Source organism: Giraffa tippelskirchi, chromosome 7 (assembly GCF_054371585.1).
Source record: "Giraffa tippelskirchi isolate mGirTip1 chromosome 7, T2T-mGirTip1v1.2.pri, whole genome shotgun sequence".
Classification (NCBI taxonomy): domain Eukaryota; kingdom Metazoa; phylum Chordata; class Mammalia; order Artiodactyla; family Giraffidae; genus Giraffa; species Giraffa tippelskirchi.
Window position 1 is genome coordinate 6,930,789 of NC_137281.1, and position 25,194 is coordinate 6,955,982.

The 25,194-nt window shown below is 59.5% G+C and overlaps 3 protein-coding genes across 18 annotated transcripts; 2 read left to right on the forward strand and 1 right to left on the reverse strand.

Moving 5' to 3' along the window:
• Positions 1-92: 92 nt before the first annotated feature.
• AKT1S1 (AKT1 substrate 1) lies at positions 93-8,348 on the forward strand. 13 transcript variants are annotated; one of them, XM_081515000.1, is made up of 6 exons: positions 93-480; positions 2,009-2,202; positions 4,201-4,586; positions 5,628-5,705; positions 5,801-5,970; positions 7,329-8,348. In XM_081515000.1, the coding sequence occupies exons 3-6, from the start codon at positions 4,208-4,210 to the stop codon at positions 7,470-7,472; spliced, it is 771 nt and encodes a 256-aa protein (XP_081371126.1). In that variant the 5' UTR covers positions 93-480; positions 2,009-2,202; positions 4,201-4,207; the 3' UTR covers positions 7,473-8,348. The 13 variants fall into 13 exon arrangements, with proteins under 13 accessions (XP_081371126.1, XP_081371122.1, XP_081371123.1 ...); XM_081514996.1 differs by having other exon boundaries at positions 93-178; XM_081514993.1 differs by lacking the exon at positions 93-480 and adding an exon at positions 786-985.
• An 806-nt stretch (positions 8,349-9,154) lies between these two features.
• Positions 9,155-14,548, forward strand: PNKP (polynucleotide kinase 3'-phosphatase). Of its 2 annotated transcripts, none has more exons than XM_081514981.1 (17): positions 9,155-9,252; positions 9,504-9,808; positions 10,319-10,365; positions 10,702-11,004; positions 11,401-11,480; positions 11,558-11,615; positions 11,699-11,806; positions 12,066-12,137; positions 12,907-12,955; positions 13,046-13,116; positions 13,230-13,322; positions 13,408-13,504; positions 13,581-13,642; positions 13,876-13,985; positions 14,059-14,146; positions 14,228-14,289; positions 14,375-14,548. In XM_081514981.1, the coding sequence occupies exons 2-17, from the start codon at positions 9,760-9,762 to the stop codon at positions 14,490-14,492; spliced, it is 1,467 nt and encodes a 488-aa protein (XP_081371107.1). In that variant the 5' UTR covers positions 9,155-9,252; positions 9,504-9,759; the 3' UTR covers positions 14,493-14,548. The 2 variants fall into 2 exon arrangements, with proteins under 2 accessions (XP_081371107.1, XP_081371106.1); XM_081514980.1 differs by having other exon boundaries at positions 9,504-9,667.
• Positions 14,549-14,924: 376 nt separating this feature from the next.
• PTOV1 (PTOV1 extended AT-hook containing adaptor protein) lies at positions 14,925-22,659 on the reverse strand. Of its 3 annotated transcripts, none has more exons than XM_081514986.1 (13): positions 22,322-22,659; positions 19,671-19,808; positions 19,464-19,543; positions 19,336-19,393; positions 19,147-19,254; positions 17,771-17,926; positions 17,400-17,486; positions 17,241-17,314; positions 17,095-17,152; positions 16,832-16,936; positions 15,413-15,610; positions 15,258-15,329; positions 14,925-15,051 (listed from the first exon to the last, which is right to left on the reverse strand). In XM_081514986.1, exons 1-12 carry the CDS (start codon positions 22,490-22,492, stop codon positions 15,318-15,320), a joined length of 1,245 nt encoding a protein of 414 aa, XP_081371112.1. In that variant the 5' UTR covers positions 22,493-22,659; the 3' UTR covers positions 14,925-15,051; positions 15,258-15,317. The 3 variants fall into 3 exon arrangements, with proteins under 3 accessions (XP_081371112.1, XP_081371111.1, XP_081371109.1); XM_081514985.1 differs by having other exon boundaries at positions 19,464-19,546; XM_081514983.1 differs by having other exon boundaries at positions 19,464-19,546; positions 19,671-19,829; positions 22,253-22,659.
• Positions 22,660-25,194: the final 2,535 nt, after the last annotated feature.

Consider the following 25,194-nt stretch of genomic DNA (forward strand, 5'->3'; position numbering starts at 1 on the left):
GGCTCCGAGAGGCCTAGTCGTTTCTCCATATTGCATGCTGGCACCGAAGCCAAAAGGAGGCCATTTTGCTCGAGGGCACGGCCAAGGCCTGCGAGCTGAGGCCATGTTAATGCGGGGCAGTCCCATCTCTCTGAGGGGCGTGAAAGCAGGGTCCTGGAAGAAACGGATAAAAGAAAAGGTGAGAGGAGCTGTGCATCACAAGAGGCCCTGAAGGACTCGGGTTAAAGGGATGAAACCGTCAGTTTCCCCGGGAACGAAACAGTCCCAGACAAATTCCTAAGTCACCGTGGAAAGTGGCCTGAGCTGCCATATTGAAACTGGGCAAACTGAAGCAAGAGAGGTTGCCATGTTGGCTCTTTGCCAGTCTTGGTGCTGAAGGGGGATATGCTGGAGAGCCTACGTATATGTTACGGACAAATGATGTCTGGCTGGTTGCCATGTCATTAATGGACATTGTTTTCCACTAGTTCTGTGGAAGAGGTTAGTAGTGTGTGAGGGACGTCAGCTCGCTTGAGTTAGTATACTGTAGTTCTGAGTGTGCATGTAGCATTTTCCCCATATTTTGGGGGGACAAATCGAAATGTGGGTTTGTGTCTGAGAAAGGTGAAGGCTTTCTTTCACCATCTTTCTTATGGACACCCTGCCGTCGCCAATGTCCCACTGGGATCCGGCGAGCACCCTTGCCACTATGCTGGTCTCCGGCGGCTGGTGTTAGGGAGGGGGAGTGTGCAACGTGGAGGCGGGCCAAAGACGCGGAAGTGACGTAAGGTACCGCCATGTCTTTTGAGGGCGGTGACGGTGCCGAGCCGGCCATGCTGGCTACGGGCACGTGAGTGGAGGCGGCGTTGTGAACCGCGGTGTGGGGAGGATTTGGCCGTCCGGAGGAGAGGGGCGCCGGGTGGGCGAGCCGCTCGTGGGAAGGGTATAGCCTGCGTTGATCAGAGGGCAGAGATAGCCCAGTGACCTCACGCTGAGCGCTGGAAAGGTGTCGGCCGCGGGAACCGTCGTGTCTGACCCTAGGCAAAGCTTGGACAGTCTTATCCTCCGGTCTCCAGACCCACTAGGATTCTTGACTTAGGCGTGGACCATGTCCACAGGGTCGGGGGGTTACTCGGTGAGGCCGCGGGTCGCCCCTCACCCATCCAAAGGCGGGACTTCCGGTCCTGGCCCCCACCTGGGCGGGATTTCCTGTGTTCTTCCTAGAGAAGTGGGTCTTTACCTGAGCCCCCGGGCCAAGTAGCGAGTTCTGTGAGCGGTAGAGAAAGACCCCAGACATTCACCTGCCCCCGGCTACGGGGTGTATTCCCGAGTTCCTCCCACCTTAGGGCGGGGAAGGGCTTTACTTCCAGTTTGACAGGTGGTTGCGGGGGACTTCGCTGGCACGCTAACATCCCTCATTCCTTGGGGGACTTTTCCTCTTTCCTCATTTCTTCCTGGAGTCGCTTTCCTCACCTCACCCCCCAACTCATCCTAAAAAGCCAGTCGCCTTACCTGTCCCTTCCTCTTATGGGGGACAGGTCTCACCTCCCTCTTTGCCTAATCTTCAGTTCAGTCGTTCAGTCGTGTCCGACTCTTCCCTAATCTTAAATACCTCTGTTTGGCGGGAGAGGGTGTTTTCCATCTCTCAGCTCCATGGAAGATAACAGGACTTCCTCTGGAACCTGAAGGGATGGGAGACTCTCCTGTGGGTGTACTTGGCTTGGCTACTCTCCTTTTAGGTAACCAATGCCAGAGACCCCGCCAAGACCCCAAGCCTTGGCAGGGAGGTCTATGTAAGTCGCTCTCCTCTCTGAGGTGTGTGTGGGGCTCTCATGACCCGCTCACTCCCACTTAACTCTTGACAGGTATTCCCAGGCTCTCGGAGTTTGATCTGCTCTCAGATCTCCTCTAGGAGAGGAGCCCTACCTTAGTGTCCCAAGGAAGTGAGAGCCCCCTGGCCTGGCATTACCAGGCTGTGCGACCTTGGGCCTCTCACTTTCCTACCCTGAGCCTCAGTTTCCTCCATCAGGTGGGACGCAAGAAGTGGCTGTGAGACCCTGGGTACCTTCCAGTTCGGTTGGGCTTTGGAGTCCGTCAAGAAGACCACATTTTCACCTCACTCTGCCCTTTCTAGCTGTGTGCCTTCTGGCCAGTGCCTTAAGCTTCTTAGCCTCGCTTTTCCCTGCTGGACTAGGAAGTCATAAATCTTTCCTCATAAGATAGGTAGGTGGCATTTAGGATTAAGAACAGGTTCTGGATCCAGGACCTGCCCTCTATCTTGGTCAAGACATTGAGTCTCCCCAGGCCTCAGTTTGCAACTGTAAAGTGGGATTATCGTAGCTCCGCCCTCATAGGGGTGGTGAAGGGTGGAATGAGACTGGATGACACACTCAGGTCCCTGCCTGGCCTGTGGGAGGTGCGGGATAAACCTGCTCCAGGGTCTGTTAGGACTGGCAGCGGTTGTGCTCTCACTGCATGTGGCTTCCAGCAAGAGCTTTGTACTCCGTGAGCTTTGACTGTCTCGTTTGTGAGGTAACAGCTCCCACCTTTGTAGGTCAGGTGGGAGGGATCATGACCGTTGCAGAGTCCCTGCACGGAGCAAGTGCTCAGCAAACTCTGGCCTCTCTGATCATGAGTCACAAAGAGGATGCGAATTGAAATCTAACTTCTACGACCTTGGAGGGCTAGATCACAGCCCTGCTTGAATCCCTCCGGTGATGAGGAGCCTGCTGCCTCTTTAGGGAGGCTCCTCAGCTGCCCAGCAGCCCTGGCTCAACCAATGGTTTACAGGGAGAAGACAGTGAGGCACAGAGAAGGCCACTCAGAGATCTGAGGTCACACAGCAGTCAGGGCGGGAAGTCGGGCTCCTGGTCCCTTGTTCTTCTCCCCTTGTAAGGAGATGCATCCAAGCAGGTCATCTACTTAGGGTGAACCTGTCCTGGGGACACAGATCCCTGACCTCGGGTGGCTCATAGTCTGATGGAGGAGGCAGCCAGAGGTACAGCTGTCATCAGCTCGTGTGACAAGAGCTGTAATGGAGGTAGCCCAGGGCATTGTGGGTCTAGAGGAGGCATCTGATCCATCTTGATGGATCAGGGGAGACTTTCAGAGGACCTACTGGAAGTGCAAGGACGTTGGGGGCAGCGCCCAGGTGCAGAAAGCAGCCGGCATCCCATTTTCTGCTCAACTCCAGCTTTCTGAGACCTGCCATGTGCCAGGCAAGGCTGGTATCTCAGAGGTGAATCCAACGGGCCTCCCCTCGAGGGCCTCCCACCCTGGTTGGGGAAATGGATGTGGATCCATCCAAGTAGCGCTCCCAGAGGGATCTGGGCTAGAATGGGGATCATTCAGACATTGTGGGAGCTCGTGGATGAGGAGGGGCCGCCCTGAGCTAGGGGTGGGTGCAGGAGTGACAAGTACACAGAGGACAGGTGGTCCAGGTGGTGGGGGGCTTCACCTGGACTGAAGGCCTTGGGCTTCAGGAGTCTGGAAGGATGTGAGGCCGGGGCGGGCCTTCTGGTACTGGGCTGAGGGACTGTGACCTTGTCCAGGGGATGCTGGAGCAGGGTCAGCTTCGGGGGTAAAAGGATACCCCCCCACCCCTAGCCCAGGGCCTGGGTGCCTACTGGACTGGAGGCTCGGACCATGGTGCAGGGCAGCACAGTCCATCAGAAATATGATCTGAGCCATGTGTATAACTTCACGTTTTCTATGAGCCACATTAAAAAAGTAGAAACAGATGAGATTCACTTTTACCCTCTTATTTTATTTAGCCAGTATAAATAAACATCATCATTTCAACATTTAATCAACTTCAGATTGCTCATGAGGTATTTTACATCCTACCTTTTTGTGCTAAGTAAGCCTTGACAGTCCAGTGTGGATTTCACCCTCTTGGCACGTATCATTTTGGATCAGTTACATCTCAAGTGCTCCCTAGTCACGTGTGGCTGACGGCTCCTATACTGAACAGGGCAGGGCTAAGAGGAGAGCCAGGGGCTGAGGGGACAGGGTGAGGATGGGGCCGGGGGCCCAGGACAGGGCCCGGAGGTCTGGATGGAGAGGAGTCCTGCAGAAATGGAGGGCGGGGGTTGGGTAGGGGGGAGATGAGGAGCTCAGCTGGGATCAGGTGGCAAGCAGGGGTGGGCGTGGACACGTGGGGCTGAGTGGACAGTGAAGTCCGCTGGGCCTCAGCCTCCTCTGTCCTGCTCTGCCCTGCAGGGCGCGGATGGCGTCGGGGCGGCCCGAGGAGCTGTGGGAGGCCGTAGTGGGGGCTGCCGAGCGCTTCCGGGCCCGGACGGGCACGGAGCTGGTGCTGCTGACAGCCGCGCCACCCCCGCCACCCCGCCCAGGCCCCTGCGCCTATGCGGCCCACGGTCGAGGGGCCCTGGCCGAGGCTGCCCGCCGCTGCCTCCACGACATCGCCCTGGCCCACCGGGCTGCCGCCGCGGCCCGACCCCCCGTGCCCCCGCCAGCACCACAGCCACCCAGCCCCGCGCGAAGCCCACCCCGGCCTGCCCTTGCCAGGGAGGAAGACGAGGAGGATGAGGACGAACCCACAGAGACGGAGACCTCTGGGGAGCGACTGGGCGTCAGCGATAACGGAGGTGAGGCGGCAGGGGCCGGGGTGGCTCTTGGTCAGTCGCCTCCTTGGTGGGCTTTCCCAGAGGGGTGCAGCTTGCTTGTCCTGTGGGCTGGCCTGTGACTCACTCTGTGACCTTGAGCAAGTCATTTCTCCTCCGTGAGCTTCAGTTTCCTTTCATCATTTCCTGGGACCAGCTCTGCTGGGAGGTGCTTGGCACAGAGAAAGGCAACTCAGGGCCTTTTCTCTAGGTACTGCAGGTCTGGCCAAGGAATTGAGAGTCCTGCCATGAAGCAGTGTCCTGTGGAGGACGTGGGGCAGGCGGGGAGGGAACCTTCTGAGCTGGGAGCATGAGTGGATAGGACTTGTTTGCAAACCTGGGGTGCCTAATGCCTGTGAGAGCAGAGACAGGAGTTAAAGAGGAGTCAGGGGTATAAGCAACAACAGGAAGCAGCTGGCTGCACTGGGGGAAACAAGAGCTTGGATGCTTCCCAGAGACTGGACTGTAACATTAGGGTTTTGAAGAGTGAGTAGGAGTTCTCCAGTGGTGGGTGGGTGGAGGGCTCAACTAAGTAGTTTCTCATTTGTTACTGTTACTACCCACGGCTGACTTTCTCACTGTTGCTGGACAAACCCAGGGGGTTAAGGGCTCAGACTGTGAAGCCAGGTGACCTAGGTTCAGATCCTTATTAGAGGTGAGACTAAGGGCAAGTAAATTAATCTCTCTGCACCATCGAGTCCTGTTTGTCAAACAGGGATCATAATCATCTCGTCTTTCTCTCAGCCTGTATTTTGAGTCAGTTCATCCCAAATGAATCTTACAGATTTTGTGTTCATTCAACCAGTTGCTTTCACCCAGAGAGATAGAAACTAGATTTATTTCTGCTGAAGGCCAGCCAGATAACCAGGGGAAAGGTGTGTGAGGCCTGAGGCTTATTCCCGAAGCCCCGAGGCTTGCAAGGGCCTGGCCAGTGCAGGGAACAGGGAGGCAGTGGCAGTGGCCGCAGTCCAGAGCGCTCAGAGCACAGCAGGCACCAAGTGGCCGGGCCTCTGACGCCACCCACAGGACTCTTTGTGATGGACGAGGACACTACGCTCCAGGACCTACCCCCCTTCTGTGAGTCAGACCCCGAGAGCACGGACGGTGAGTGATGCAGGCTGTCCCTGTCCCCGGAGTGGGGGGTGAGGGGTGCTGGGATCAAGGCGGGGACAGAGGCTAGAGTCCACACTCTCTCCCAGATGGCAGCCTGAGCGAGGAGACTCCCGCTGGTCCCCCAGCTTACTCGGTGCCCCCGGCCTCAGCCCTGCCCACCCAGCAGTACGCCAAGTCCCTGCCCGTGTCTGTGCCCGTCTGGGCCTTCAAGGAGAAGAGGACAGAAGCTCGGTCATCTGATGAGGAGAATGGGCCGGTGAGGGGCAAGTGGGGGAGGCGGGGAGGAGGGTGTGGGGAAGGACTCAGAGGCGTCTCCTCCAGGAAGCCCTCAGACATGGATGCCACGTTTCCCAGGATTGATCTGCCCCTCCTCCTCGAAAGGCTGGTTCTTGGGCCAGAGCCCTGCAGTTTTTAACTACATCGTAGCCTTGTAGAGAGAGCGGCCTCTCCTTTCCAAGAACAGCTCTGTTAGTAGAATACCTCATCTGGGCGGGGTGCAGGTGTTTTGGTGTCCCCTCCAGATGGGGAAACTGAGGCTCAGAGGGGTCAGATTGCTTTCTGCCCCACCCCTCATATTCCTGGCCCCTCCTGGAATCTGTGCCACCTCCCTTGTCCTCCGTTCCTCCCACACCATCCTACACGGGTTCCTGGGCTGGCCTGGGTGGGTCCTCATCGCCCATCACTAAAGCTCTGAAGCAGAAGGGAAGCTGAGTCACAGGGTACACATGACTTCCTGAGACTCAGCTGGGATTGGAACCCCTCTTCCTTTTGGAAAACAGCTCCGGAGGGAGGAGGCCTTGGGTCCTGTGGTTTCCCCTCCCTGTGACGTCACTCAGCGTCCTCCTTTACAGCCTGGCAGGGTTCACTGGCTCCTGCCGTCCTTGTTTGTTGGTGGAAACATAATTAACTGAACCTCTGAGGCCTGAGTGCTGGGTCCTGGGCTGGCCTCCGAGAGGGCCTGAGTCCGGCTTCTGTCTGTGGCCTCTCTCATTCTGCTGAGCGTCAGGCGTCATTCAGCAGGGTGACGGGCGGGGCCCTGAGGGAGGTGGCACTGGGTGCGGGGGCTGCAAGTAGAATGAGGACCCCTCCCTGGTGGAGAGTGACGGGGAGAAGACTCCTTTCTCTACAGCCCTGGTGACATGGTCGTTCAGCTTTCTTTAGCAATCACTGTGGTGATTAGCCCACACCCTGCTATCTGCCCCATTTTTCAGAGGGGAGACAGAAACCTAGGGAGATAAAATCCTGTTGACAGCTAGTGGCTGGCAGAAGCCTGATTAGAACATGACTGCATCCCAAACCCGATCCTCAGACGTGAGACTGGGTGCACACAGCCTTGATGGTCAGCACTCAGGCAGCACTTCCACTCTGGAAGGACGGCGGTGAGACAGGCTGCTGTGCGTGCACAAAGGGCCAGGCTGGGAATGCGGGGAGGAGAGGGGCAGGAAGGCTTCCTGGAGGAGGTGGTGTCTTGAGTTTGGGTAGCAGAGCCCTAAATAGAGCAGGACAGGATGAAGGGCCTGCCAAGCCGTATGCGTCGCAGGGGCAAAATGCTAGGAGAGGACCTGGAGCCTTGGGGTGCAGGCTCTGACCCCGTCCGTGTCGCCGTTCCCGCAGCCCTCCTCGCCGGACCTGGACCGTATCGCGGCGAGCATGCGCGCACTGGTGCTGCGGGAGGCCGAGGACACTCAGGTCTTCGGGGACCTCCCGCGGCCACGGCTCAACACCAGCGACTTCCAGAAGCTGAAGCGGAAATACTGAGGCCCGAGGAGCTTCCCGGCCCGGCGTCCGTCCCACCCCTACACTACACCTCTGCCCCGCCCCCGGGGCCCGCCAATCCGAGTCAGATCCGTGACCGGCCTCCCACGACCCAGGCCACCGGGATTGACCAGTCCCTGCAGATTCCCGCCACCCTTCCAGCCCACGACAACTCCCGCGCCGCCGAGCGGAGCCTATCCAATTTCCGGATTGGGTCTGTCTGCTCTCTGCCCAGCGACAGATTTTTTTCTAGTAAGGAATTGGCTTTCTCCGCGACCGGGGCGTGGCTAATTCGCAAGGCGTTGGCTCCATCCCCCAGAGTCAAGCTCCAGGATTGGGTAATCGTCCTCCACTTCAGCAGAGCGAATGGACAGCGCCTTCATTTGATTGACTTGAACACTGTAAAGGGCTTGACCAATCTCCCGAGAGACTCATCTACCCTTCTTGAGTTCCCCCATTTGATTGGCTCTAGCTTCCTGGGGGCGTAGCCAATTCTTCCTGTGTCCAGGATTGGCCTGTGGCGTTAAATTTACGTTCTTTACACTACTGGGGCTGGGGTGGATGTTCGCCGAAGTCCCGACAATTGTCCCTCTGGCCCCCTCAGGGATGGCCTGATCCGGTTCTTGGGTCTGACACCCTCTCATTGGTTACATCCCACAACTGCCTGCCAATCAAACCCGTCCTTGGCATCCAGGACGTTACCAGCTCCCGCCCTTCTCCACCCACCCCCACAGGTGCCTTAAAGGGCCCTCGTCCGCCCAAGGTGGGGGGCAGGGGGCCTCACTCTCCGGCCCTGGTGTGGGGGAGAGAGTCGGGGGTGGGGATCGGGAGTTGGGAGGGGCGCTCTGAGATTAAAGAGTTTTACCTCTGACAAATGAATATGAAATGTGTTCTGGGTGTTCATTCAACATTTTTCGAAACCAAATGAGCAGGTCTCATTGCTTCTCAATGCAGTTGGGAATTGGACTCGTCCCCAGACAAGAAAACGTAGATACATAGGGTGAAGAAAGGATTCCATTCCTGTGTGATCGTGGAATCCCAATCTTCAGGGCTGTAAGTTTCGGAATGAATTTTGAGTCGGTCTCCTGAGCCCACATAGTGCCCAGGAAAAGCCAGGAACCCCCAGCTGAGGCCGGGAGGCGTCGGACTAATGTAAGACAGCTGGAGGTAAAAGAACAAATGCCTTCTGGTGTGAGGATGCAAACGCGGAATCCCCGTCTCGCATCAGATCAGCACCGATGGAATGCTAACGAAAGACAAGACTTCAACAGGGTAAAATATTACCTAGACACCTTTACAAATTTACATGTACTAACTCAGTCTTCCTTGTAACCCCACAAAGTGGAAACGATTATCCTCACACTGTAGATGAGAAAACTGCAGCATTGCAGGGTAGGGCTGCTGTCCCGCCGGGGTTTCGTCAACTGACAATAACCTTAAAAAGAACTTCCTCCCGCTGTAAATATCTCCGGCAAAAGAAATGAAACATTAGATTTCAACGTGGAAAGAGGAAGATCTGTGAGCATGGAATCCACTCCCCCCTACTGGCCGGAGTCTCATACTGCAGCAGGGGAGATGAAGGTCAGAGCTGCAGAGGGACCTTAGGGTGTCTCGGCCTGAGGGGGCGGGGCTTATGCCGCAGCGGCACCAATGCCCCGCCCCCTTCGGCAGGAAGAGTCATTTCCGTGGGCGGAGAGACAGCAGCCAGCCGAGTCCCCGGCACAGCGCCTCCGGCAAGACCTCCCCGGTCGGACGTGGCGAATGAGCCCAGCAGTGGGCAGGGGTGAGCATGGGGCAGAGGCGAAAGCGCGAATTTTTCGGCCTTTGCCCTGGAAAGCTGGGGTCCAGGATCCCGGAGGTAGAGTGGGGCGTCGTCGCCTGGGAAACCGAGCTACCCCGAGGCTGACGAGTGGGTGGGACTTCCGGAACCTTTAGCGGAAGAAGGGAATTCCTAGTGGAGACGGCGGGAGGAGGCGGGACTTCCTGTAGCAACTGAGGGCTGCCACTCAAACCTGTTTCCCTATTTCCCCTTAGGCCGACTCCCAGAATGGCCAGGCTGGAGGCCCAGGGTCGCCTATGGCTGGAGAGCCCCGCTGGGGGAGCGCCTCCCATCTTCCTGCCCCCAGGCGGGCAAGCTCTGGTCCTGGGCCGGGGACCCTTGACGCAGGTTACCGACCGGAAGTGCTCCCGAAACCAGGGTAGGCGGGGCGGGGCCTGAGCCGGACCGGGTGGTGTGGCGTGCTTAAGGAGCGGGAACACAGGCAATTGGAAAGATAAGACAGGAGGGGATATGCTTGGCCACCATGCGGAACTGCGTGGTGCAGCCAGTCCTGAAGTTGGTAGGTGTCCTGTGGAGAGCACAGAAAGAAAAGGGGTATGCCTGACCTGGATTTAGCCAGACACTGTGGGCGGGAGCGGATGGAGTCCATCCCGAGACACTTGTCACTGGGCAGAGAAGGATACTCAAAAGCTACCGCGAAGACTTGAATGAGGCCACGACCCTTGTTAAGCAGAGAGCCGGTTCTATGGAGAAAAGTGCATATTGCTAAGTAGAGATGGGTGGTAGTGGGCCAAGCCCGGAATCTGCATATTGTCAAGGAGAAGCCAATTCTACACAGAAAAGTACCTGCCGTGTCCCTAGGCGAGGACTAGTGTCCCAGGCAATCGTAAGGCCTTTATGTCCTGTATGTCAAGGAACGAGCCAATCCTACTTAGAAAATAAACTGCTTCCTCCTGCCGAATGGGTGCTGTGGCCCCGTCCTGTGGTTTGAATCGGGGCGTGCTCCCCAGTAGGGAGGGAAGCAGTCACTCAAGGATTCAGATCCTGACTCTACCCCTTCAATCTTCAGTGGAGCTGGTCGCTGACCCTGAGACTCGGACGGTGGTAGTGAAACAGGTACCGATTACTTAACAAGAGGCAGCAGGCCTGGGGGTGGGGATGGAGGATATGGAGAATTGCCACCCAGCGGGGAACAGGCCCAATTGGGAAAACCAGACTCTGGGAGGGGAACAGGTGTGGCCCGCTGCAATCGGGTAAACATCCATCCCCATTTAAATTGGGTTAAGACTGGAGGCTGCTAATCTTCCCAGAGCCTGATTGGCGGTACACGGTGAAGAGGCGGGGCTCAAGGGTCTGATTGGCTGGTGGAGAACGGCGAGTCCTTTCCCGGGTTATTTGATTGGAGGAGGTTGCGGGGGGGGGGGCAGCTCCAGTTACTGCCTCTCTCTACAGCTGGGAGTTAACCCCTCAACTGCTGGAACCCAGGAGCTGAGACCGGGTTTGGAGGGCTCTCTAGGGGTGGGGGACACGCTGTATTTGGTCAATGGCCTCCACCCGCTGACCCTGCGCTGGGAAGAGGCCTGCACTCCAGAATCCCAGCCAGACACTCCACCCGGCACCCCTCCTGTGACCCGAGAGGAAGAGGAGGAGAATGTTGAGCAGCAGAAAAAGCGGATAAGGAAATCATCCCCTGGCTGGGAGACCTTCGAGAAGCTGCTGGTGTTCACAGCACCTGGTGTGAAGCCCCGGGGCAAGGTGAGGCCCAAGCTGAAGACTGAGGGAGCTCGTGGCACTGTCCAGTTAACACCCAAACAAAACTTAGCTCCTATTTAGATTTTCATGGTTATTAGCCCTCCGAGTGAAAATAGGCCATGGAAGGAGGCTGGGTCGGATACGAAACCCATTTTAAAGATTGAAATACTGAGGGGCTCAGGAGGAATGGGAGGTGGTGGAGAAGATTTCACTCTCTGCTGTCCAGGTGGCATCCTTGTCCTTACATAAGATGAGTAGGCTCGCTGTGACTGGGTTTCCCCATCTGTGAGGGGCGGGCGGCCATAGTCCCAGCTTGCAGAGTTGATGTGAACCAGTCTGCGAGCGAGGTGGACCAGAGGTGGACCAGTGCTTCTCTTCCTCTTTTCTGGGTGACACCAGGTGGCTGGTTTCGATCTGGACGGGACCCTCATCACCACACGTTCTGGGAAGGTCTTTCCCACTGGCCCCAGTGACTGGAGGTGATTGGAGGAAGGAGGGGTGGGTGGTGAGGCGCATCTGGGCCCCAGGTCACCTTGCGCTTCCTCGCTCGCCCTAGGATCTTGTACCTAGAGATTCCGCGGAAGCTCCGGGAACTGGCTGCCGAGGGTTACAAGGTGTGTGCCCGTGGTGGCCGGCTCACAAGGCGGGCCTGGGCCTGATGAGGAGGGGCCCAGGTGACACCCCGTCTCCTTCACAGCTGGTGATCTTCACCAACCAGATGGGCATCGGGCGCGGAAAGCTGCGAGCGGAGGAGTTCAAAGCCAAGGTGGAGGCTGTGGTGGAGAAGCTGGGGCTCCCCTTTCAGGTATGGCTGCATGGGAGGCTGAAGGACTATGTGGAGGGACAGAGAGGAGGAAAGAGAGACCCGGGGAGAAGGTGTGACATGGTGAGCCAGTTGGAGAGTGGGTGGGGGCCCCGGGGGTGGTGATGCTGACAGACGCATTGTGAGTGGCGCTCGCCTTGGTGAGGGTTGGTGTAGTGTCCTTGGGACTCAGGTGCCCTGGAAGGACTCTGGGTGTCAAAGCAGAGTCAAGGACAGTGTCTGACCCCTGCCCCACCCACAGGTGCTGGTGGCCACGCACGCAGGCTTGTACCGGAAGCCGGTGAGCGGCATGTGGGACCACCTGCAGGAGCAGGTGAGCCTCCGACTCCCAGGGCTCCCCGCCTGCCTGCACACTCCAGGTCTCTGGTCCATGACCTTCACTGTCACCCCCTCCCCAGGCCTGACCGCCTCAGTTTCTTTGCTGTCATGTCCTAGTACTGGTAGATGAGGCCAGTGCTCTTAAACTCGGAAAACCAGAGTGGTCCAGAGAGAAATCACTCGTGGATTCATTCATGGGTTTGTTCTTCAGAACAAACAAAGCTTCTTGAGCTGAACGTATTAGTGGGCAAGACAGTCCTGCCTGCGCCTGGGTGCTCCGGGACTAGGGAGGGCGCAGATGCTAAGTGTGTTGATGGATGTGTAAAACAGTGAGGGTAAGGCCGGGTGTTGATTGAGTAAAGGCTTAAAGCTGGTGAGTGAAGGAGACGTGTGTCATCCAAGGGTAGAGCAGAGTAACAACAAGTGCAAGAATCTTGAGGTGGACAGAGTCGGGTGTGTTCGCGGGCAGGGAGGAGGCCTGTGTGGCTACCGCGGAGCGGGTGAGGGGGCGAGTGCGGGGTCAGACTGCGTGGGGTCCGGAGTCGCGCCAGGTGGGAACGGGCGCCCTCTGGCGGCCGCTTGCGGAACAGACTGGTGGCCAGAATGGTCCGGCTAAGCGGGCGAGAAGTGGCTGAGGCATCAGAGGCTAGAGGTCAGGCCTGGCGCGGGGCACCGACCGAGGGGACCACCTGGCGGAACTGTTAGTGCGACAGATGTGGGCGTGGGCTCCTTACTGCCTCTCATCTGTCCCCGTCCCTCCCCAGGCCAACGAGGGCGTGCCCATCTCCATCGGGGACAGCCTCTTTGTGGGAGGTAAGGGCCTGGGGCTGGGGAGGTGGGTGGGTGCTGATGCTGGCGGGCCATCCCCAAGGATGCTGGTAGAGACAGGGTTCTGTGTTCCAGACGCAGCGGGTCGCCCAGCCAACTGGGCCCCTGGGCGTAAGAAGAAAGACTTCTCTTGTGCAGATCGCCTGGTGAGTGCCCCACCCCTGTCCTGCCCCCACCCCACCCCATCCCACCCCATCCCACCCCATCCCACCCCATCCCATCCCATCCCATCCCACCTGACTTGCACCCTCGCCCGCAGTTCGCCCTGAACCTGGGCCTGCCCTTCACCACACCAGAGGAGTTCTTTCTCAAGTGGCCCACGGCCCGCTTCGAGCTCCCAGCCTTTGACCCGGTGAGGCCTGCTGGGTGGCGTTGGGTGCAGGGTGGGGGGCGCACAGGGATGGGGCGGGGTCTCTCATCTTGTCTGTCCCTCCCAGAGGACCATCCCCCGCTCCGGGCCCCTCTGCCTCCCTGAGTCCAGCTCCCTCTTAAGCTCAGACCTGGAGGTGGTCGTCGCCGTGGGATTTCCTGGGGGTGAGACTCCCTGACCCCCGGAAACCCCAGCCCCTCTCCAACTCCTCAGGCCCCAGTAACCCTGTGCCCTTCACAGCTGGGAAGTCCACCTTCCTCCGGGAGCATCTCGTGTCAGCCGGATACGTCCACGTGAACAGGGTAGGACTCAAGTCTTCAGTGCCCCCCAACCCCTCAAGAACTGTCCTCTTGGTCTCCGCTCCCTGGACAGCTGTCCTTTCAGACTCTCCCCTGACTCCGTCACTCTGCCTCAGTGTCCCCGCGCCGGTTCTGGGTCCCTAACCGTGTATCTCTAGGCCCCTGAGCCCTCTCTCTGGGTCCCTGTCCCCCCGGGTCTCCCAGGCCCCATCCCTGATCTCTTTCTGGGTCTGCAGGACACTCTGGGCTCATGGCAGCGCTGTGTGACCACGTGTGAGGCGGCCCTGAAGCAGAGGAAACGGGTCGTGATCGACAACACAAACCCTGACGTCCAGAGCCGGGCCAGGTACCGGGGTCCCAGGGAAGGCCCCTGGAGGGCGGGCCCGGGCCCTTTACCAGTCCCCCGCCCCCCCCCCCAGGTACATCAAGTGTGCCCGGGATGCGGGCGTGCCCTGCCGCTGCTTCCTCTTCAGTGCCACCGTGGAGCAGGCACGCCACAACAACCGGGTGAGCGGGCGGCCCGAGCCCCCCCAGCGCCCCCTCCCCACCAAACCCTGGCCTCAGCGGCTGACCTCTGCCCCCCCACAGTTCCGGGAGATGACGGACCCCTCCCACGTGCCTGTGTCTGACGTCGTCATTTATGGCTACAGGTGGGGGCCGCAGGGTGAGGTGGGGGACACCAGGTCGAGCCCTAAAGGCTGGGCCTCGCCTGCAGCCCCCCCCCTCTGCCGCCAGGAAGCAGTTCGAGGCCCCTACGCTGGCTGAAGGCTTCGCGGCTGTGCTGGAGATCCCGTTTCGGCTGCACGTGGCCCCGCAGCTCCAGCGGCTGTACTGCCAGTTCTCAGAGGGCTGAGCCACCCGCGCCCCCCGGCCCTCGCCCCTCCCCACAATAAATGCTGTTTTTCTTAATGCTTGGCCAGCATTTTGCTGGGGAGAAGGGTGGTTCACCCAGCCAGGCCCAGCAGCACAGACCCACTGGGAGACCCAGCTACTGGGGACTCGGAGGGGCCCCTGCCTCTCGTAGGCTGGGGGCGGTTTACAGTGAAGGAAGCTGGAACCTGCCTGGCCCTGCCTTGTGTCTGCTTCCAGCCGTGGGAGGCCCGTGGAAGCCACAGGGCAGGGAGGGCAGCCTGGGAGCAGCTGTGGGAAAACCCTGGAAGACTTGGACCGGCAGGCACGGCCCAGGCTGGGCAGCTCCGTGCGCAGTGGTGTCCTCTCCCGGCTCAGGTGAGAGGGGCCTGGTCTCTCCAGAGCCGGGTGTCTGAACAGAGCCAAGTGGCTGGAGGGCTTTTAAAAGACTTTATTGGGGAAACGTACGGGGGGGGGCTGTCCTCGGAGACGTGGCAGGACACTGTCCTCCATCTCGCTGGGCGGGCGCAGTCCCCAGGGGCCCCTGCTCAGAAGCATCTGACCTGGGGGGCGGGGGGCAGAGAGGGAGGGACTGGGTGGGGGGCCCCCACATCCTGCGGCCCCGACCCAGCTCCGTCCCCTCCTGGGGGCTCAGTGGGGGCAGGCAGGCCTCTCCCTCTCTGGTCTCCTGGAGGCCAGGGTCACACCACCTCCCAAACTGCAGGCATGTCCACGGGGCCCTCCTGCCCTCGACCCCGTTGCCACTCACCAGTCTTCGCAGGGGCCTCGTCTGTGACTCCTGGAGAGGCCCAGCCCCAGGGGGGGCCCACTACCCCCCCATCTGTGGGGAAGGAAAGCAGGGAGGAGTCAGCCCCAGGATGGGGGTGGGGTGGGGAGAAGGGGTGCGGCAAGGGGGGTCCTCACCCCTCGCTGCTGCTGCTCCTGCTCCAGGTTCCGCTGCAGGACCTGCTGCTGGTTGGCGATGACGCGCCGGATGCCGTTGACGAAGTTGCTCTGGTCGTGGGGGATGAGGCCAATGAAGATCTTCTTCTCCGAGGAGTACAGGAGCATGAGCACGCGGATCTCGCAAGAGGCCTTGTAGGAAAAGTGCACGCAGCCGGCCTGGCGGTGCAGAGCGCGGTCACGGGCCGGTCCTTCGTGAGAGCCCGGGGTCCACCTCCAGAGGACAGAGCACTCCAGGCCGTCTCCAGCGCTGTCACCACTCCCACGAGGGGACCCGAGACACAAGCCAGAGATGCCCGCCCGAGGGTCCGCCCAGCAAGCTCTGGTGATCCTGTGACCCCCCAACGCCAGCCGGGCAAGCGCCCAGGACCAGCCACAGCTGAGACGGATAGCAACCGCACACAAGCCACCCTGCGCCAGGAGAGAGACATCGGGGCCAACTCCGCCCAGGAGGTGGGGCCCCAGGGGCACCTCCATTGGGGAACCCTAGAGGCGGAGGGCAGGGAGGCTGGGCAGCGGGTGACGCACCACGTGGCTCAGCATCACAGCACCTCCCGACCCATCTCACTGGATCCTCGCCCTCTGCAGGCCTGGGGGTCACCGTCCCTGTCTCCCCAGCTGTGAGTTTGAGGCCCTGCGGGCCCCCAGAAGGGGCTGTGCCGCCACGGGGGTGGGCGGTGACAGGGCTGGGGGAAGGCCCTCCCAGCATCCACCTCAACTGGGAGCCTGCAGGGGGGCCTCACCGTACGGTCTCCCTGAGGGAACTCTGTGCTTTTAAACTCTTCTTTACAACGAGAGACCTATACAACCAGCCCCTCAAAAGCAGGAAGGCACAGCTATGATGCCTTCAGCTGATTTAGAAATGCTAAGCTGAGCTGGCAACAGCCAGAGCCCAGTAGAGCAAACACCCAAAAGCGGACACAGACGGCTGTGGCTTCAGGAGCCCAGAAGCACAACCCCCCTCATTTCACAGATGGAGAGACTGAGGCCTGGAGAGCAGAAGGAACAATCGAGACAGGCAGATGAGCAGTGGGGGTTTAAGAGCGCGGGCTGGAGGCAGGCAGAGCCCGACCCAGGGAAGGGAGAGGACAAGGGGCAGGTAAGAACCTGGGAGCAGGGGTAACGCTGGTCCCTCCACTCAGTAACCCACACAGCGCAGCAGGCCCCAGAGGCCCAGCACATGCAGGCCCGGCCTCTGAGCCTCAGTCTCCCCATCTGTGAACCCGGGTCAGGACAAGTGATGTCCAGGCACAGAGCATTGCACGCTTCCCCCCGGCCAGTTCTGGAGGACCCTTCATTCCGTCTCGTTTCGGGTTCTGCGCACTGCACCGCTCGCTCTGTCTGGGGGTCATCAGCCCGGCACGAGCCCGCCCCACTCACAAAGCCGTTGTCCATGATCCGGCACAGGCTCTTCAGCGTCTCCAGGTCCTTGGTGAAGTGGAACTGCACCAGGCGAGAGTTCCGGAAGAGTGGCACCAGAGTAGTCTGCGGGGCCCGGGGGCAGGGGCGGCTCCATGAGGCCCGGCACCTCGCCCTGGCTGTGACCCCTCGAAGCCAGGCCTGCAGCACCACCCCCCTCCACGTGCGGAACAGGCAGCGCTCCCCACCCCCCGGGGTGGAGACAGGCACCCCTCCCCGCTCACCAGGAGCTGCTGCGGGATAAGCTGCATGTACAGCTTCCGTGGCCACTGCTCGGTCCTCCTGCGGGGAGGTGCCCGCGGGTCAGGAGGCGGGGCTCCCGTGTCGCCCCACCCATGTCCGTCAGCCCCGCCTCCTGCCCGCCACTCACAGGATCTCCCCTTGGTTCACGTAGATGTGCGAGGGCAGCCACCGCTTAGACCGGCTGTGGGGCTCAGGCCTGGGCTTTTGGGGGGAAGAGGGGAGAGGTCAGGAGTGGGAGGCGTCTGGGGTCAGTGACACAGCACTGGTCCAAGGCCCCCGGCCTCACCTCCTGCCACTCCATGACTCCGCTCCACGCCAGGAACTTGTTGTTGACGATCTGGACTGGGCCCGCCACACCGCCGGGTCCCACTGCCTGTGGGAGGAGACAGGTGGGCTGGTGCCCCGGACTCCCCAAAGAAGGAGCCTGGGAACCTGGAGGACTCCCCAGCGCTGGCCCAGCCCTGCTGCCCCCGTGCCCTCGGCTGGGACGCTTTCCGGTGAAGGGGATGCTGTGAACCGCTGGTGAGGTGGGAGCCAGGGCGCGCGCACGCGCGCGCACACACACACACACACCCCACCTGCGAGCCCATCCGGCTCCCCACAGCCCACGGGTCCTGCAGAGCCTCAGACAGGACGAGCGGCCGCCCTGGGGCACACCTGTTTCCGGGTGGTGATGACCTGCCGGATGGCGTTGACGAAGCCGCTCTGGTCGTAGGGGATGAGGCCCATGAAGATCTTCTTCTTGGACGAGTAGAGGAGCATGAGCACACGCACCTCGCACGGAGAGATGTGCGGGAAGAGCATGCAGCCCGCCTACGGGAGGAGAGGGCATCAAGGGACAGAAACCTTCCAAGTGACCCAGGGCCGACGCGTCCTGAGAACCTGTGAACCCGCACCTCGGTATCCCCCCCTCACCGTGAATCTGGGGTCAGGACAGGGGCCCCACGTGGGGGGTGTGAGGGTCCTGAGAGGGCTCCATCTCCTGCACCCCACCCCAGGCCGGCCCTGTCCTGGGAGCCCAGGCCCAGCGGACAGAGGCCACCACGCCCGGGGGAGACTCCAGACCAGAGCCTGTGAGCAGACCCAGCTCTGCTTCCTCCTAGCATTGACCTAAGGCAAGTCACCTCTGCACCTCAGTTTCTCCATCTGTACAATGGCATAACAAGCGCACACAGCAAGTGCCACATAAACACTTGTTGCATGAGAAGCTACTGCCTCCTTGGTGGGACTACAGGAGAACCTGAGCCCCACAGGCATCCCCGTCCCCATCGGGGTGGAGCAAGCGCTTTCTCAGCAAGCGGTGCTGAACACAGGTGACCAGGCAGGAGAGAGACCCCACACCTGTCACAATCCCAAGGAAAAGGGGAGGGCTACACAGCCCCCCTGAAGACAGCAGCTGGGAGGCGGTCTGTCCCAAAGGGGACCAAGGACTGGAGGGACCCCAGAGCGGAGCCCTCCGGGCAGCTCCCTTTGGGCAGCTGCTGGAAATGGGCCCAGACATGGGTGCTGTGGGCCAGACCTCAGGGCGGCGGGGCCCACACCAACTGTGTCTGAACCCTGACTCTTAACAACCTCACCAGCTCGAGTTTACTGAGCACTCACTACACTCAGACCACTGCCTCAGTTTTACACAAATGCCCTGGCTCCCCCCCAGGGGATCACAGATGAGGAGCCTGACCATTCCCTGCTCCAGCTCTTTCCCGTCACCCCCAGTTCCAGGTCTCCGCCAGGGGCTATGGCCCTAACAAGCTCCTGGCTCCCCGGAGGTCTGGCCCAGGCCCCTCCCTTTGCTCCTGTGCCCCAGGCCTGCCCCAGCCTGGCCTGGCGGGGAGCTGGGTTCCTCTGCTGTCCCCTCTAAGCAGTGAGACCCTGGTTCACAGGGACGGGGGATGCCCCCAGAGGTCTCCCAGGACCCTGCCACCTGCCTCGACTGTCCTGGCAGAGCTCTGCCTACCACTTTACTTGCTCACCACGGTGCTCCCCGGGCCTCTGGCCCTGGCCCCGCCCACCCCCAGCACCCCTGCCCCACTCACGAAGCCGTTGCCCATGACCCGGCAGAGCCCCTTGAGGGAGTCACAGTCTCTGTTGGTGAAGTGGAACTGCGCCAGCTGGGAGTTGCGGAATAGGGGGCCCAGGGTGGTCTGGGGGCGACACGGGGACAGCAGGGTAAGGGCTGAGCAGGTGCTCGTGGCCGGGGCAGGCGGGCGAGGGTGGGGTCTCACCAGCAGCTGCTGCGGGATCAGTTGCATGATCAGCTTCTGCGGCCACTGGTCAGTCTCCCTGAAGGAGGAGAGGGTCAGGGGGGGCGCATCCCCTCCACCGCCCGCCCTCACACCCAGCCCGCACTCACAGGTTCTCGCCCTGGTTCACATAGGCCTGGCAGGGTAGGGCCCGCTTCAGCTTCGCGGTGGAGTCCGAGTAGGGTCTGCGCTTCTGTGGTGGGGGCAGAGAGGTCTCTGGACACGGCCCGGCTATGTGGGCTGGCCCCCCATCTGTGGGCCCCCTGAATCAGCCCCCACCCCACAGACTCCCCAGGCCACCAGCCACCGGCGCTCACCTCCTGCCACTCCAGGACACCACTCCAGGCCAGAAGCTTGTTGCTGAGCCGGTGCTCGCCAACAGCGAGGCCCCCGAGGGCGAGTCCGGGCGAGGAGGGCCCGATGGGACCCAGGGCCCCGAAGACCCGCGCACCTTGCTGTGGGAGAGGGGGAGGGGACTGAGGAGCTGTCCCCCACCCACCCCAGAAGGGACACCCCAATGTCCAGACCCCGGGCCCCCTGCGGCAAACCGCCCCGGGCAGTCTCCAAACCCTTTCTTCCAGAGCAGAGACCTGGAGTGGGTGGCCCCCACGTCCTTTTCTGGCCGCGCCCTGCCTGGAGCCTGCCTGTCCCCTCAACACTGGTCCCTGAAAGCGACCAGCTGCTTCCCTTTCAGCCTTTGCTTGGGCCAGGCTCTCCCCTGGCCTGCCATGCCCCCCCCTTCAAGAGATGCGTCCCACTCATCCTCCCAGGATCATCAATTTTGGGTCCCTCTATTGAGAGGCAACTCAGAAGCAGCTCTCTGGGGCTCCGGAGCCGCCTCAGAACACCCCACGATGCACAACCAGGCTGGGCTCTGTCTGGCTGGCACACCGGCTTGCCCTATCCCGCCCAAGAACAAAACTCTCTTCCAAGGTTCTCCAGGCCCTGGAGAGAAAATCTAGGCTCTCCCCTCCGGCTCCCGCCAGGCAGGCTCCAGCCCTCCCTCACGCAGCCCAGGCTGCAGCCACTTCAGGCTGACCCTGGGGAGGCGGGAGGAAGCGACCGGAAGCACAGAGAACAGAACCCTCTGGGAACCTGGAGCTGGACAACAAACAGAGGGTCTCCCAAACAGTGTCTTGAGAGCATCTGCAAAACACCAGAATGTTGGGGCAATAAACCCAAGCAGGACACATCTTACTCATGGGGCACTATCCAGTCATCTTTAAAAAAACCAGACACACACACACCCCAAAAACATCTCAAAATACACAAGGGAGAGCTTAGGACAGCCGGGCAGCAGGGAACTCTTGAAAACCTCTCTAGTAGGTGCCTCCAGGCAGCCAGAAAAAATAAAAGTGGTTATTAGTTCTCATCTTACTACTAATGAGTATTTTTCCAAATTTCCTATAAAGCACACAGGTGTCTTCTGCTCCAGAATAGACAGGAAAAACTGTATTTCGCAAGAGCTTAAAAGGCAAAGAAATCTGAGCAAGCGTGCTCTCCATGTGGGCAGGTGGTTCTGGGATTCAGACAATCCAGTGAGATCAGGAAGAAAGGCAGAGAGCCTCCCGCTCTGAGAACATGGTGGTGTGTGTTCCTGAGCTGGAGACAGACTGTCGTAGCCCTGGGTGCATAGGCACCACAGCCGGAGCCCATAACATCCAAGAAACTAGTTAGATCACACAACTCTAGAAACCTTTGGGGTCCAGACAAATGCACTTAAGGACCCGGGTAATGTGAGCACCAGGGACACCTGCTTACACTCGGCCTTACTTTTAGCCATCAGACTGACCACGTTTTAATCTGGGGGGTGAAGATCAAGGAAGCTTAAGCCCAGGTCTCACCGAACGCAGGATGAGCATCAAGGTGGAGGGTCACGTTTAAGGACTAGACCTAAATGCAATCCTAAAAGGAAATCTCACATCTGGACAGGTGTGTGTAAAACCTTGATGTGCCTCCCACATATGTTTTGCTAGTCACTGCATAAGAAGCCTATTTACTACTTGGAAAAAAAGATGAAAGCCTTAAGACGCACGTTTAAGGACTCAGGAGACGCTTGTGAACAAGCGGACATGAACGCTAAGAAACCGGGAAGCAATGGAGTGAAGGGTGATGTTTAAGAGCAGAGAGATGCTCAGAGTCCGGGCATCTGACAACGAGAAAACATGCTTAAGGCTGGTGTGCAGCTGCCACAGGTCCCCGCCACGTACAACGGTGAGGCAGGGTATTTATTAATTAGCCCCAGGTTAGGGTAAACGGCGCATCTGAACAAGCCTGTCACGGTTTATCTGTGCGTGTTTTTTTAACGTCGCGATGGGTGAATTTACTGCCCCGCAAAAACCTTACGAAGATTTTTTAAAAGTATGTACAGGTTGTGGGTCTGGGGAAGCGTGTTTAACTTAGCGTCCCTGCGAAGCTGTGTTTATGTTTAAGATCTGGGCTCGCCGCGATCAGCGGGGACATCCCACACCTGGGCAAGTGCGCAAACGAACTCCGGGCGCACACGCCACGGGCGCCCTGCAGAAAGCCCCCAGGGGCAACACCTGGGCGCCCGAGTGCGAGACGCGGGGCCCCTCGCCGCCATCTCCCCCTGCCCCTCCCCCATCTCCAGCTTCCCTGAGCGGAGAGAGAGCAACTTTCCAATTGGAAAAACAACAGTACACGCCGACCGTCCGCCCGCCCCCCACCCAGCGTTCAAATCAGGCCGCGGAGTCAGCAGTAATTTGAGCTCTTGCCGCCCCCGTACCCCACCCCCGCCACCCCATCCCGAACGCGAAACAAAGGGGAGAGCCCGGCGCGTACCACCCGGGGGGTTTCACGGGGGAAGCGGGTCCCAGGCGGGACCACCCTTCGGGTCACCGGAAAAACCCCCGAGGGGGTGGGAGCCGGGGACAAAGACGCCAGCCCGGGGGAGGGGCCGGCGGGGGCGGGGCCGTGGAAAGCTCTGGAAAAAGGGCGGGGGGCTCACCATGGGAGGGGCCGAGCGAGCCCGGATCCGCGGCGGCTGCGGGCCCCGAGGGCTGGCCGGCCAGGAACGCGAGCGGGCGGTGCGTGCCGTGAGGGGCCGCAAGGGGCGGCCTCGACCCCCGAGGGGCCCCCCAGCGCCGGAGCGGTGCGGGGCGCGGCGCGGACGGACCATGGCGGGCGCGGGCCGAGCGAGCTGGGGGGCTGCCACGGGCCGCACGGGGGGCTGCGGGCTGCGCCTACTGAGGGGCGCGGGCGCGCGGCTCCGGGGGAGACGGGCCGGGCTGTACCAAGCGCAGGGGACGCGCCTCCGGAGAGGGGTCGCCGCGGCCAAACCACTGCGGCGAGCAGGGGAGCGCGGCGCGTACCAACCGCGTCCGCGAGGGGGCGTGGCCGGGGCGTACCAAACGGGGCCGGGGGGGCCAGGGAAAGGGTGTGTGGGGCGGGGAACTCGGCAATTGGACGGGGCCGTGGGCCGCACGCGCACGAAGGGGCGGGGCTGAGAGGACGGAAAGAAACCACCTCAGGGGGCGGGGCTGGAAGGCCACACCGAAGGGAGACAGGGCGGGGGGCGGGGAATGAACGTAGAGGGTGATACCAAGCGGGCTCCGGGCCTTGGGGGCGGCATGCCGGGAGAGCGTACTCCTGAGACCCAGGCCGGCGGAACCGGGAGACTACGTCGGGACGCGTCAGAAAGAGAGGGAGGAAGGAATAATAGGCGTGGAGGCAAGCGAACCAACCTAGAGGTTCGGAAATACGGATCGTTCCAGAAACTCAAGAGAGGACTTAGGGTTTCAAGGCAGTGACGTGGCCAGGCGGGCGAGGGACCACAACTCCCAGTGGCCTCCGCGCGGCTTGGGCGGAGCCAGCGGTCCCACAGCTGCGTGCCCACTGGCTCCCGCGACCTAGGCTCCGCCCGCCTCCCTCCACCGCTTGCCACTCGCCTCTCACGGCCATTCATTGATTCGCTCATTCACTCAGCGATTAAAGCAACTGCGTATTCACATGCTAGTAGTTGTGTATAACATTTTTTTGCTTCAGTCTCCTTGTTTCTTAAATGTTGATAATACCTAACCCTAAAATGGTTATGAGAATCAAATGAGTTAATAAAGTATTAGATCGGTATTTGGCACAGTGACGACCTAAATGATAGTATTTCTCCTTTTAAAATCATTATTAGTGCCATTTCCAGTTCTGTGCTGGGCACCAATTGTCGTGACCAAACAGACCAGGCCCACTGGAGAAAATAATCGCATTCTGTAATGTGTTACAAATAGAGCAAATGCACTCTATTTATGGGAGATGGGATGGTGACCGTGAGATGTCAGGAAAGGGACCTTTAGGCAGCCTGCAAGTCCACATAGGCTGCAAGAGTGTGCTAAGATAAGGGACCAGCCAGGGCGCAAATCCTGAGAGTGGTACGAAAGCAAGGCAGGAGCCAGCACGACAGGAGCAGAGGGAGGGTGAAGGAGAGCTGAGGAAGCAGGGGGTGGCCATGAGCCACAAGCAGGGTCCTATAGCCTCGCGATGGAATTTGGATTTTAGTCTCACTTTGCTGGGGAACCATCAAAAGGTTTTTATCAAGGAAAGGACAAAGTCTCATTTACATTTTAAACAAATCATTCACAAATGCATAGAGTCATGCCCACAGTGTCTCTACAAGTCTACAGAAGAAGCTGGATCCAGAGTCACCTCTGAGGAGAAAAACAGCAGATGGAAGAGTCAAAGACATGAAAAGGAGACTCAGTTTGTTCTTGTAGACTATTTGGAATTCTTACCATATGCAAACTTTCAAAATAGTAACATCTTTTTTTTTAAAGATTCCTCCAGCTGCTGTGTTGAATATGAGGTAAGGGCTAGTGGAGCAGGAGGGCAGACAGGAGACTATGGCAATAAGCCAGCTGAGAGTCACAGGTGGCTTAGACTGCAGGGAGTGTGGCCACAGTGGAAGTGCGCACTTTCACAATTTATTTTCAAGCTGAAGCCCAAAGGACTTGTGCAGGGAGTGAAAGTGAGAGGATGAAGTGATTTCAAGGGTTTTTGCTTGTACAGAGGTGTCATTTCATGAAAGGGAAATGACTGTGGGAGGAGCAGGGTGGGGTGGGCGGAGATGAAACTCCAAATCAGACCTGGGTTGTGGCCAAATAGGGAATCACTACTCTCTGGACCCAGACTGCCAGCTAGATATCCTTACCTCCAGAGGCCTGACTATGTCAGGAGACCCCACTGCTGGCAGTAGGAAGGAGAATCGTAGGGACAGAAGTCCCCTTCTCCTTCTTAATCTCCCTAAATCCTCAGTTCTCACTCATACAAGCCATTGTCATCTCCTGCATGGGTAATAGGCTTCAAACTCTTGTCACCGTGACTTTCATCCCACTCATCAAAACACTCCAGTGAGACTTCCTTGGTGGCACAGTGGATAAGAGTCCTCCTGCCAATGCAGGGGACACGGGTTTGATCCCCGTTTGGGAAAGATTTCAATGCCGCAGAACAACTAAGCCCGTCTATCACAACTACTGAGCCTGCGTGCTGTGACAACTTAAGTCCACACCCAGAGCCTGTGTTCTGCAACGAGCAGCCACTGCAGTGAGAAGCCTGTGCACTGGCACGAAGAGTAGCCCCCGCTCACCGCAATTAAAGAAAGCCCGCACAAAGCAATGAAGACCCAGCATAGCCAAAAATAAATAAAAATATAAAAGAAAATGTTTAAAAAAAAGACTCCAATGGCTTGCGAGTGCCCTTAGAATTAATTACAAACTCTTCCTCTAAGGCCCCACATGGTGGGACCCCTGCTTCGGTCCCTAGACTGATCTCTTCTGTGCTGTTTCTGTTCTCCACCTAGTTGATGCCTTCCCATACTTCAGATCCCATCAGGAC